The 12442-nt window shown below is 33.9% G+C and overlaps 1 protein-coding gene across 1 annotated transcript; it reads left to right on the forward strand.

Annotated features, from left to right (window-relative positions):
* The first annotated feature begins 644 nt into the window (after positions 1–644).
* On the forward strand, positions 645–9930 carry LOC112029701 (serine/threonine-protein phosphatase 2A 65 kDa regulatory subunit A beta isoform). Its single transcript, XM_065771390.1, has 12 exons — positions 645–797; positions 1416–1825; positions 2772–3018; positions 3323–3435; positions 4167–4246; positions 4553–4694; positions 4827–4907; positions 5467–5571; positions 6545–6727; positions 7350–7442; positions 9166–9305; positions 9397–9930. The coding sequence occupies exons 2-12, from the start codon at positions 1433–1435 to the stop codon at positions 9581–9583; spliced, it is 1764 nt and encodes a 587-aa protein (XP_065627462.1). The 5' UTR covers positions 645–797; positions 1416–1432; the 3' UTR covers positions 9584–9930.
* The last annotated feature ends 2512 nt before the right edge of the window (positions 9931–12442 follow it).

Raw genomic sequence — 12442 nt, forward strand, 5'->3', positions numbered from 1 at the left:
AACTTAATTTTTATTTTTTTAGGAATAGAGACTATCTAATTAAATTATGGGAATTTTTGACAATTTAAATAATGATAACTAATTTTTTGAATCCTCTTAATATATAGAGATAGAGTAAAGATAAAAAGAGTATTGCTGCAGTCATAAGCTATTTTATAACATTTTTACAAATTGTTGCTGTAATCAATTTCTAACTAGTTTTCACAGGGTAATACTACAAGTACAAACAATTTTACAACATTTTTACAAAATGTTAATATGGTCGACTTCCTATTAGTTTTCATCTAGACTCACTATTAATATCATATTTCCATTTACCAATAATCATTTATCATATCACTTTACTAATATTATTTTTTCATTTACCAATAAAAATTCACAGCATCAACAGTTTATAAAAATTTTTGTTAAAAGGTTTGTATCTCTACCATTATTCATATAAAAATGAAAAAAAAAAAAAAAAAAAAGTATCTCTACCATTACTTATATAAAAATGAAAAAAAAAAAAAAAAAAATCAACTTCCTCTTCAACAAAAAGAAAAACTGAAAAAGAAAAAAAGTCGGTTCGGGAATCGGGGCGGACATGAATTCGGGGCGGGTACGATTTGAAAACATTCCATTTCCATCGAGTGAAATATCGGGAAGCGTTTGGTCAAAAAGAAAATCACCCAAATTGACGAAATTTTATCAGGGAAAATTACGAGTAGATCTCTGTTTTCCTCTTCCCCCTTCCCTTACGCCCACACAAAGATCTCTCCCGTTTTCGCCACACTACCTCATAGATCCACACTCTTAAGGTATTCCAATCTCTCTCTTTCGCTTTGCTTGGTTTTGCTTTTGAAATATTGTTTCAACTTTATTCTACTTTTGCTTTCTTTTTGGAAAACTCTATCTAGGTTTTTTTCTTTCTTTCATATCTGTGAGTTCTTGTAGATTTTTCTTCTTATTAATACTTTTCCTTTTAACATTTTGTGGAACTTTGAACTGTGGCTCGAGATCTCATCGCAAATCCTTTGGAGTTCGTTTTTTCTCATCTCCAAGCATCAAATCCACCGCTCTTTACTTCATAAATGTTATTTGATCGAATTGTTGCTTCCTTTAATTTCATGTAGTTGTCTAATTTTAATTTTTTTTTTTTTAAAGAGAGAGAAAAAAAGTTAATGACTCTCTCTTTTGCTAATTGCTATATCTTGTTTGGTTGCTGGGGAAATAAAGGAAATGAATAGACATCTTGTCTTGGTTTCTTAAAATTGAAAGTTCAAATCCGTCCTTGATTTGTTCCTCTATGTATGTGTATTGGTTAGTCTTTAAGATTTGATTTATTTTTCTCTTCATTTTCGTAGTAACCGAAATTAATGTGTTACAATTTGAGTTGAATTGATTAAGACATTTTTTCTTTGTATCAAACTGTATAGATCTTTGTAGAGACGCAATGGCTATGATTGATGAGCCACTCTATCCGATTGCTGTCTTAATTGATGAGCTTAAAAATGAAGATATTCAGCTCCGGCTGAACTCGATCCGCCGGCTCTCCACGATTGCGCGTGCGCTCGGAGAGGAGAGGACCAGGAAGGAGCTGATTCCTTTTCTCAGCGAGAACAATGACGACGATGATGAAGTGCTTCTTGCAATGGCAGAAGAATTAGGGGTTTTTATACCCTATGTTGGAGGTGTTGAGCATGCTAATGTGCTGCTTCCGCCGTTGGAAACGCTCTCCACGGTTGAGGAAACTTGCGTTAGAGACAAAGCAGTGGAGTCCTTGTGTAGAATCGGGGCGCAGATGAGGGAGCAGGACTTGGTTGAGTACTTCATCCCTCTGGTTAAGGTCAGATGATTGGATTTTTCTATGTTTTTTTGCTTTCTAATTTCGTATTTGGCTTTGGTATTTATGTAAAGGTAACACAGTATGATGCTTAGTTGATTTGAAATTCTAAATAAAAGTGTGGCCTAAGTGACACATTTGACTTATATGTATCATATTCATTAAGTATGAACTGAGTTGCATGGTTTAGAAAGGTTTGTAAAGGTACTAGTGCAGATGTATTAATAATTGGATGTTTTATGATCGCAGTGAATGAACACATGTTTTTTATAAATCATGCTTGCTGGTTTTATGGTTATTTAGACTAAATTATCTGCTCAAATAGTGGCGTCAATATACTTTTGTACGATCTTTTAGTTGGAAGAGTAAGTTTTTTGGCCGTCAGTTCAGTTAAGACACTGTTGCCACCAATGACTATGTAAGGACCCTCGAATTACTAGTGAAAAAAACTACACAACTGGCTACACACTGTTTACCTTAGTGCTGCCTAGTGACCTTTGATTGCCATACAAGTTTGAAGCCTTACGGCCTGGGTAATGGAGTTGATAAGTTGGCTATGCTACTCCTATACCTACTTTGAATACATGTAGTAACATGCTTGCAGAATATCTCTATCTTGTAGCCTGTCTTCTGATGTGAAGGAATCAACATTTGAACCTTTTCACTCTGGTCATGTGGTGGTGTCTTGTGCTTTTACACAAATTGCTTATGCGTTGGAGGAACATGCAACTGACTAGGATAGTAGGTTTCAGGGGTAAAACATTTGATTGTATATTTGTTTGTTATCTGTTTTGCGTGTTTATATAAAATGTTGTAATTTCAGTCTTTAACAAAACTTTTTCTTTTGGTTATACTTTTCAATCTCCCATAAAACATGATCTTTTTGTATCTTAATACAATTTTAATGACACTGAATTTTCATTTAACACATTTAAATCTCCATCTTCAGAGACTGGCTGCTGGTGAGTGGTTTACAGCTCGAGTTTCTTCATGTGGCTTGTTCCATATTGCTTACCCAAGTGCCCCAGAGACTTTAAAAACTGAATTACGAGCAATTTACAGTCAGCTTTGTCAAGATGACATGCCTATGGTTAGAAGATCTGCTGCAACAAACCTGGGTAAATTTGCTGCTACTGTTGAAGCTTCCCATTTGAAAGCCGACATCATGTCTATATTTGAGGATCTGACTCAGGATGGTATGTGTGTTTTCTTTGTGTTAATTTTAATTCCACTTTTTGATAACTTAATTTAAACTTGTCAGTGTATCCACTGATAGATTTTCATCAAGTGTCTCACATAGAGTCATAGACTTGAAAAATGGGTTACTTTTGTGGTTGGGTGCATGCGTAGTCTGGAAGGTTAATTGTCAACTTCACTTCTATTAAAAGTTATACAATTTATGATGAATTTACTTGGAATTTCACTTACACTATTTTGTTAATGAACTGGTTTACTGTTTTCATGACATTAAGAATTTGTTGAAACTTATCTCCACTGCAGATCAAGATTCAGTTCGGTTATTGGCGGTTGAAGGTTGTGCAGCACTTGGAAAGCTATTGGAACCTCAGGATTGTGTGTCACATATTCTTCCTGTCATTGTTAATTTCTCACAGGTATGGGTTATGCTTTTAATAAGGACATTCTGAAATTAATTATCAGCTTTTATTGTCTGTTAATCTCTAGAGAGCTATTGTGGTTCATTGATTGCTTTGAACATGTTTCTGTAAACCCTTTTGTATTTAAAAAGTAACTTTTTTAATCTAAAAAGTCTGTACCACTTATCGAAAAAAAATTATAAATTAAAAAAATCTGTACCATTAATCTCTATCATACTCCTTTTGTTGCTTTTAACATGTTTATAACATTTTTTCAATTGAAACATTAATACTAATATAGATTCAGTACCCCTTATTCTGTACTGATTTCCTTTTGGAAGGTTCTGTGATCTGTTGTGCAACTTAATGTTACCCATTTTTCTATAATTAACTGTACAAATATGCTCCTAAAATACTATTATGATTTTCATTATCTTTTGGGCCGTTGTTTTCTATTGGTAATTTTGGTATTTATTTTTTGGCGATTATAAATATGTAAATATTCTTACAACTGCTCTTCAGATGTATATTTACCTCTTGAACTTGATTTTCATTTTCTTATAATTTTGGGATATATGGATGCTCAAATTTTGAGAGCTAATTTCTTTATTATTATTATTATTAATTTTTTTTTGGGGGGGGGGGGGTCTCATGTGTACTCTTATAAACTAATACTCCATGTGTGCACATTTTTCATATCTGAATGACCGAGTGCAGCATAATATGTTGACAAATTCTTTTCCAACCAGGATAAGTCTTGGCGTGTTCGTTACATGGTTGCAAATCAACTATATGAACTATGCGAAGCTGTAGGTCCTGAACCTACCAGGTAATTTCTCATGTCTTATGGAGTAGCTGTTAAATTGATTTATATAGTTATGTCAATAATTGTCAGTCAGCTGTCAGGTTTGATATTGTCTTTGTGCTTTGAATTACTTTATTGTTTCCCTGGCCTTTACAAAAAGTCTTGTGGAGAAATTGAGATCTTTTTTTTTTTTTTTTTTTTTTTAATATTTAATTTATTTCCTGTTGATATTATTTACCTTTTATTTTCTTCTGTCCAGATATTTTACAATAGTTTAAGGACTTGTTACTTAGATTCTAATTGATGGTTACTGTAATATTGCATGTTTAGATCGGACCTGGTACCTGCATATGTTCGTCTACTTCGTGATAATGAGGCTGAAGTACGTATAGCTGCTGCCGGAAAAGTTACCAAGTTTTGCCGGATTTTGAATCCAGAACTTGCAATTCAGCATATCCTTCCTTGTGTGAAGGTATACATGCACACTAACTAGTTAGTTATTTTGTGTTGTAAATTTGATGGTAGATTGTGTAGTGCTTCTTGATTTTTATTGCTCTTCAGCTGCTGCTTGTTTTATAATTTATGACTTTTTTGCCTACTGTAGGAACTGTCAACAGATTCATCTCAGCATGTTCGTTCTGCATTGGCTTCAGTTATAATGGGAATGGCACCAGTTCTGGGAAAGGTATAACTTTTTTGGGTACATATGTTGTTTCCCATTTTGAATGGAAAATATAGAAGTCTATCCATTCATTTCCGTGCAAAGTAGAATGCATCTGACTTATGCTGTGCAATGTTTCTATCATCAATAAACATGCAGATATGATTTGAATTTCTGAATTAAGTTGCTATTTTGTCTAACACCTTTTATTTTGTATCTCATTCTCACATCAACAATAATGCTGGTGTAAAATGTGTCTTTCTATTACTTCGTATAGATGATTTTCTGTTCTCACCTTTTTGGTTGTTGGATGGACGTGTGCATTTTAATATCTTTCTCGTTGAACATACCATAAAATGACAATAGTTATTTTTAGAATTGATAACATCTTATGTCATTCATCATTGTAGCTGACATGTGTATAGGTGGTTTGTGCAGTTTTTATTCTCATTAATTGTAAAGGGATGTTGTTTCCCCTTCTCTCTCTCTCTTACCTTATTTATTTTTCATAAACTATACTATCTTCTCAAAGGGGATGTTTATTGATTTCCCTGTTATATGTAATTGCCGTTGGTGGTTACAGGACGCAACAATTGAACAGCTGCTTCCTATATTCCTTTCTCTTCTAAAGGATGAGTTTCCTGATGTCCGGCTCAATATTATCAGCAAGCTTGATCAAGTGAACCAGGTTTAATCAAAATTTTAATTTCAAATGTTGTTCATTTCTTCCATGGTTGACGCATTTTTTTTTTCTTAGTCCTTTTCTCTTTATCATCTGCTAGTAATTACATAAAACACACGCACATACAAAAAATGTGGTTGAGCAACATAATTTGTTATGTGGTTCGAATTAAATGAAAAAAAAGGGTTGAATTCCTGATATTTTGTCCAAATCTGTGAAACATCTCTCTTTTAGGTCAAACTAGTTGTCAGACACACACCAAAAAAGAAAAAGGAAAGAAAGAAATGCATCTCATTTCTGAACTTGAAGGCTGCATAAGTTAAAGCTTAAAGCTCTTGAAAATGATGGTTATGTTCATTTCAAATTTTTTTTTGGGGATGGGGGTGGGGCTGTGGGGGAGTTGTTATTGAAATAGAGGTTCTCCATTTTTCTCTCATCACTTGTTCCCAATCATTTTCTTTAATTGGTTCATATTTGTTTCTCAAATGAAAATGGCCTCACAGTTTTCATGATAAAATAAGAAATGAATGGAGAAATAACTTGAGTATCATATCTTAATGCAGATTTTCAATTCTTGATTACTCCCCCCCCCCCCCCCCTCTCTGTGTAAAGGAAACCCTTCTTTCTCTTGAGCATTTAGGGGTTGGTTTTAAAATTTTCAATTTGTTTAATGATTTTGTATCAGGGTTGCATTGAATGTATTCCTTAAAAAATAAAATTCTCCTGCAGATCATTCAATGCCCCCTAAATGATCATCTTCATCATGGTGTTGTGGCACTATGTTCCTTTCTGCCTTTAATACTTACTAGAGTTATGACTGAGGGAAACATTGTGTTTTATCCTTCACTTGAAGAAGGCTTATTGTTGCATAATCAAATTTCTGTTTTAATGTGGCGTCTCTTGAATTTCTTCAAAGAGTTTTGCTCAACATTTTATATTGAATTTCAATCAAGTCTAATTAATGTAACTGTTGAAGCAGGTAATTGGAATCGATCTGCTGTCCCAGTCTCTTTTGCCAGCAATTGTGGAGCTTGCAGAGGATAGACACTGGAGGGTTCGGCTTGCAATAATAGAATATATACCTTTGTTGGCAAGTCAATTGGGTGTAGGATTTTTTGATGACAAGCTTGGTGCTCTTTGCATGCAATGGTTAAAGGATAAGGTTTGTGAAGATTTGGGTTATTGACCACTATGTCAGATACGATGCACTTATGATTTAGTTCTATCTTGTTATCTGTTTTGATTCACAGTTTCCTCTAATGTAGTAAAACTCTACACAGAATGCCAATCCATTTTCTCCTTGAAACTGTGATCTTCCTCATTGTTATTGTTATTTTTTCGAAACACTATTATTCTTTGGTAAGAAGGGAAATCCTTTTTGTAGGATCTGTGAATTTTATATGAGAATTAGTATTTAAGGTTATGGGACTCCTAGAGTGGTAAGAGTGTGGCATTGAAAAGGCTTTTTAGATTGGGGTATCTGGGTAAAGGAGGAAGAAGTGTTTTAACCCAATTAGATTCTAGTCAGTTGGGTAACCTTGTTGGGACCCTAGTTTTCCACCGGAAGATATTCCATAGTATACTTGTTTCCATTAAGTAATCACATGTTATTTGGTCCAACCATGAGAAGCTTTGTATTTTGGTTTTTTTGTTTTTGTTTTTTTGGCTTAAGTACTTTAATGTCTGAGCCTTGCAATAACAGGCATGATCATGCAATATTGACTGACTAGCATCTTAATAATGTATAATATTTATTTTACTAAATTTATTGGTATTGGTTATAGGTTTACTCAATTCGTGATGCGGCCGCAAATAATGTGAAACGCCTTGCAGAAGAGTTTGGCCCAGAGTGGGCAATGCAGCACATAATTCCACAGGTTCTTCTGATCAGATGTTACTATATAATTGGTGTTAGATAGTATATTACTACTATTATTATTATTGTTGTTATTTTTTGTTGACATTTCCTCTAGAAAAGATTAAATTCTGATGTAGGTGCATGACATGGATATGAGGTGTCTGACTGCAAAATTTTTATTTTAAAATTTTTTGAATTGGTCTCTGATATAAGTATTATGGGTCGTTCTGAACCCAAATAATGCCAGAATATAACTGTCTTTGTCATGTAGCTTATTCATGCCATTTATCAAAAAACAAAGCTTATATTCATGCCTTCATGTCTTTTGCAAATGAAACCTAATTCTTTGTCCAAATCCTGCCATTGACATGCTAGAGTACCTAAGTTTTATGTCATGGTGCTTTACTTATGTATTTATTTTCCATAAGAACAAAGAAGATATTTTGAGTGAAAGAGAATTATAAGTTGGTAAAGAAAAGAAGCCCCTTAACCTCAAAGAATAAATAAAGCCAAGGCAATACTTCTCTGACCACTAGCATCAGAAAGGAACTAGAATTGCCTCTCAGCTCTAAATTCCTCAACCTCTATTGTGAAAGAGAAGGTATCCTCAATTTCATTTAGCAACTCTTAAGGGCCTTGAAAAGATATGTACTTCAATTTATAACATCGATCATTCACCATCCAATGCCTTAGAGGAAGTCTAATTATTAATATGATCTCCCTGCAGTCTACTTTAGTGTGTTGTTTATTTCAAACACTTATAATTAGGAGGTTGATGCCAAGAGCCTTGTAGCTCAAGTGACAATGCCTGGTCTCTTTTATGAGGAGAACCAGGGTTCAAATCTCTCCTCCCCCACTTCTTGTAACAATTGAATTATAAAAAATGATCGGATGTTGATGAACTGTCCTATCTTTCTCTTCCTCTTGTGGTATCAGTATATCTTCTTGACCTATATAGAAGGTTTTAGATCCTTCTTCCTAGTGGTGACTTGACTTTGTCTTGTCTGTTTTTTTTAATTTTTTTGGATACCTCAGTTTCTGGTTTTGACCCTAAATAAGATATGCAAGATGTATATGCCTTCCAAGGTTAAGTCTTTTTTCTTTGTGATTGTCAAGAAGACAAATAATCTTGACCTACTTTGAGATGAGGGGACCTTAGAAGTGCACCTCCCTAGAGGTTGTGCGTATTTTGTGTAAAGAGATTGGAAAGACTAACCACTGGGGGATGGCGTGGGTTGCTCCTCTCAAACTTCATAAATAATTATGAAAATGATTTAAAAGACTATCTAAGGATTATTTTCTCCCACTGGAGGATGGCATGGGTTTGTGATATACTCATCTAATACATTTCTTTGTATAGTACTTATCATTTGAGATTTTATGTTACATACACACTTCATCTTGTTAGGCTTACTGAATTAGATTCTATGTTATGTACATTATTTCATCTTGTTAGGTTTATATAAGTAGAATTCTGTGCCATCCTACCTCTCTGTGTATTGCCATAAGAGACAAATTCTACATTCTAACTGTGCAGTTCTCCCATTTATTTTAAATTTTTTTTTACATGGTAAATATTGGCCCCTTTAGCATTATTATTATTATTGTCTATTTATGCTCTATTTTATTTCATGTACATTTTTTCCTTAAAAAAATATTATCAGTACTATTCTTATTTAAGGATGTTTACCTATCTCCTGTCCTTGTAGTTTTGTTTTAAACAAATTGGAATTTTCTTTCAGGTCTTAGACATGATTAACAATCCACACTATTTATACCGGATGACTATTCTACATGCAATTTCTCTATTAGCTCCTGTAATGGGACCAGAAATTACTTGTTCCAAACTTTTGCCTGTGGTCATTAATGCATCAAAAGATAGGTAAAGTTGATGGGTTCTCACCTTAGTTGTGTACATCTTTCTTTTTGTTTGTTATGACTTGGACTGCAGTGTTGACAATTGCATTTTACAGGGTTCCCAACATCAAGTTCAATGTGGCTAAAGTGTTGCAGTCACTTATTCCCATAGTTGATCAGTCTGTGGTGGAGAAGACAATCCGTCCATGTCTGATTGAGCTTAGTGAGGATCCGGATGTTGATGTGAGGTTCTTTGCCACCCAAGCACTGCAGTCAAGTGATCAGGTCATGATGTCTACCTAGATTTAATTTGTCACTGATTTTCTTTTCCTTCTAGTTTCTGTTTGTCTTCCGGTCCCATCTGGAAGTTAAGTCAATATACAGATGTATGTAATATCACAAGGTGTTAGAAGATTTTTTTTCCACCTTTTGCCCAGCAAAACAATTTCTTGTCTTTTGATTCTTTATGAGTATTTGTCCATAGACTAAGACTACTGTCATGTCAACCTTTAGCTCTAGCTCATATCATGTGTTGTGATTGTTGGATTGTAACCCATTTTATTCTCACATGTTGGAGAACTTAATTAGTTGAATCAGTTAACAAATTATAGCTCTGTCCTGTGTTTTTGTGCATAGGACAGGTTACGATACTGCCACGTTTCATCTCCTTGTATTGCATTGCATCCTGAGAACAGGACCGACTAATTGTTTTGTTGAACAAAAAACCGAAGCTCCTGTATGCTTTTTAGTTTTTACCTTAATTGGCTCTCCAATTTATTTCACAAGATGTAGGTAAAACAGTGATTTTAGTAGCCGAATGTATGCAGGCTTTACCTATTTGCCTTATGATATTGAGATATATATTGGACATGGTCCATATGGTTATAAAATGCTATTGTTGTCCCAGAAGGTGCAAATAAGTTAAAGTATCTGTACGTAAAATGAGGAATTATGACAGGTTTCCAATCAAATGTTACTATACGTGCTTGGGATGCTTCCACCACCAATAACTGAGCAATGGGTGAATTTGGCATTTGCTTAGATTTTCCACAATGGTGATGATTATTAAAATCTTTAAAGAGGGTATGGTAATTAGAACATCTCCGGTAAAATGTGGCCAAGGCATTCTGGCTCTGCCATGGCACTCGAAAACTATGGTACTCTAGTGAAGACATTTAAAAATGCTTCATTGGCTCAACAATTTTAGCCGCGATAATTTCTACCTTGCAAATTCGTGTAGAGGATGTTACTATGTTAAGCTCATATCACTGTGTTTTCAAATGGACACTAGTTGCGTCTCTTTTGATATATGTTTGAAGCTGCTATGTGATAAAATCTGTTTGTTAAATTTGTTGATTTTGTATCATAAACGTGGATAAAATACTGTCATGAGAATCTATTCATTAGACCTGAACGTTATCGATATAATCTAAAACAAAATGAAATTGAGTAATTACTCAAGGAAAAATGCTAACTACATCTGCATTATGCCTTAAAAGAACTAGTTTAATCACAATTGAGATTTTTTGTAGCTGTTTATGAAGTCCATTTTTTGTAGCTGTTTATGAAGTCCAGTTTATCACGCTGAATATTCACTAAACTATTTCAATATCAATATGAGTACGACCCAAGAGGTTGGGGAAGTGCAATATGTTGGGGATAGCCTGTTGTGGAATGAAGAAGTAGTGGATGGTCTTATTGATATCCCAGATTGGGATGCAGCAATGAATTGCAGTCCCTTTGGACTCTCTAGAAATAACTTTTATTTTGAAGGAAAGTAGTGCAGATCATGGAAGAGGAGGTTCAGTCCTTGTTACAGGAAAACAAGCAAGTTGCCAGGTCAACCATGCTCAGACACGGTACCTTGGAACTTGGAAGAGAAGGCGTGTATGAACTATGAACCAGAAACAGGGGCGATGCAGTCATAGGACTCAGAACCAAGTTGCGCCAAAAGTGAATAGGAAAGTAGTGTGGTGGTAAAAGTCCATCATAGTGTGGTACTACTCTATTGTCATACATGCATGGAGTGAAAGCAAAGAATGGGTGACAGATGGTCCTCCTTCAACCTTACAGGAAGACACATATACATTGTAATCTTTTATATATTAAGGGTATGTTTGGATACCGCTTATTGCTAAAAACTGAAAACTGAAAATATTATAGCAAAATAATTTTTAAATGTGTATGTTTTGGCAAAAATGATTTTCTGCATTTTCAGTGTTTCGTATGGCAGAAAAGAAAACACTACTCAACCAAAAACAATGCTAACTAATCGGTTGAAACACATCCTCTCAAACCAAGTCTTCAATACTCATAGTGCTCTTGTTGTGGGAAAATTAATTATAGATAACGTTTTAGTTGCATATGAAATCTTGGATAGTATTAAAAAAGAGGGGGGTGGGGTGGGGGGAAATAAGCGAAAAAAAATAAATTTCAAATACGCATCCATATAGTATTAATAAACTATCAACCAAAACAAATACCCAATAGTAGTTGATTTTTTCATGATCTCTAAATAAAATAAGAATCTCATATATTATCTCACAAATGGTTGTTGTTACTAACTAGTATTTGTCTTTTATTTTATTTTTTTTTCTCAAAAAAAAAAAAAAAAGACAAATACTAGAATCTAGGTAATATGCATGATGCATTTAATTATAAATTTAATATTTCTCACTTCTTTTCAATTTATAAATTTATCTAATTTAGCATTATGAGTTAACAATAGGCGCAAGTGAATCACTGTTATTTTCTTAAATTTGTGTGACAATTTTCTATGTTATATGATTTGTTTTTGTCTTTTGCCTTTATTTATCTCTGTCTTTTCCTTTATTTATTTCTCTGTCTTTGTCTTGTCTCTATATTTCTGACACTTGCCCAATCTCACTACCGACACTACGAATTTATTATGCTTTCTGCACTAGCAACAAAAAACTTTTCCTAACTTTACCATTTTTTTTTTTTTGTCACTTGTCCCTATTATTGCCCAACTACCAGTCAACAAAGAACAAACAGTCAAACACTACACTAATATATTCTCTAATCTCTACAAACTTTACTCTCTCTTTCTCTAATCTATATAATATAAGAAAGGGAGTCATAAACACAAAGTGATAGAGAGTCACAAAGCCAAAAAGCCAAAAAAAAAAAAAAAAAAAAAAA

Source organism: Quercus suber, unplaced genomic scaffold (assembly GCF_002906115.3).
Source record: "Quercus suber isolate HL8 unplaced genomic scaffold, Cork oak 2.0 scaffold_43, whole genome shotgun sequence".
Lineage (NCBI taxonomy): Eukaryota > Viridiplantae > Streptophyta > Magnoliopsida > Fagales > Fagaceae > Quercus > Quercus suber.

Coding starts and splice junctions, on each gene's coding strand:
- LOC112029701 (XM_065771390.1), top strand. CDS start 1,433: ATGGCTATGATTGATGAGCCACTCTATCCGATTGCTGTCTTAATTGAT. Junction 4,908..5,466: donor TGGCACCAGTTCTGGGAAAG/GTATAACTTTTT, acceptor TGGTGGTTACAG/GACGCAACAATTGAACAGCT. Junction 7,443..9,165: donor TGCAGCACATAATTCCACAG/GTTCTTCTGATC, acceptor ATTTTCTTTCAG/GTCTTAGACATGATTAACAA.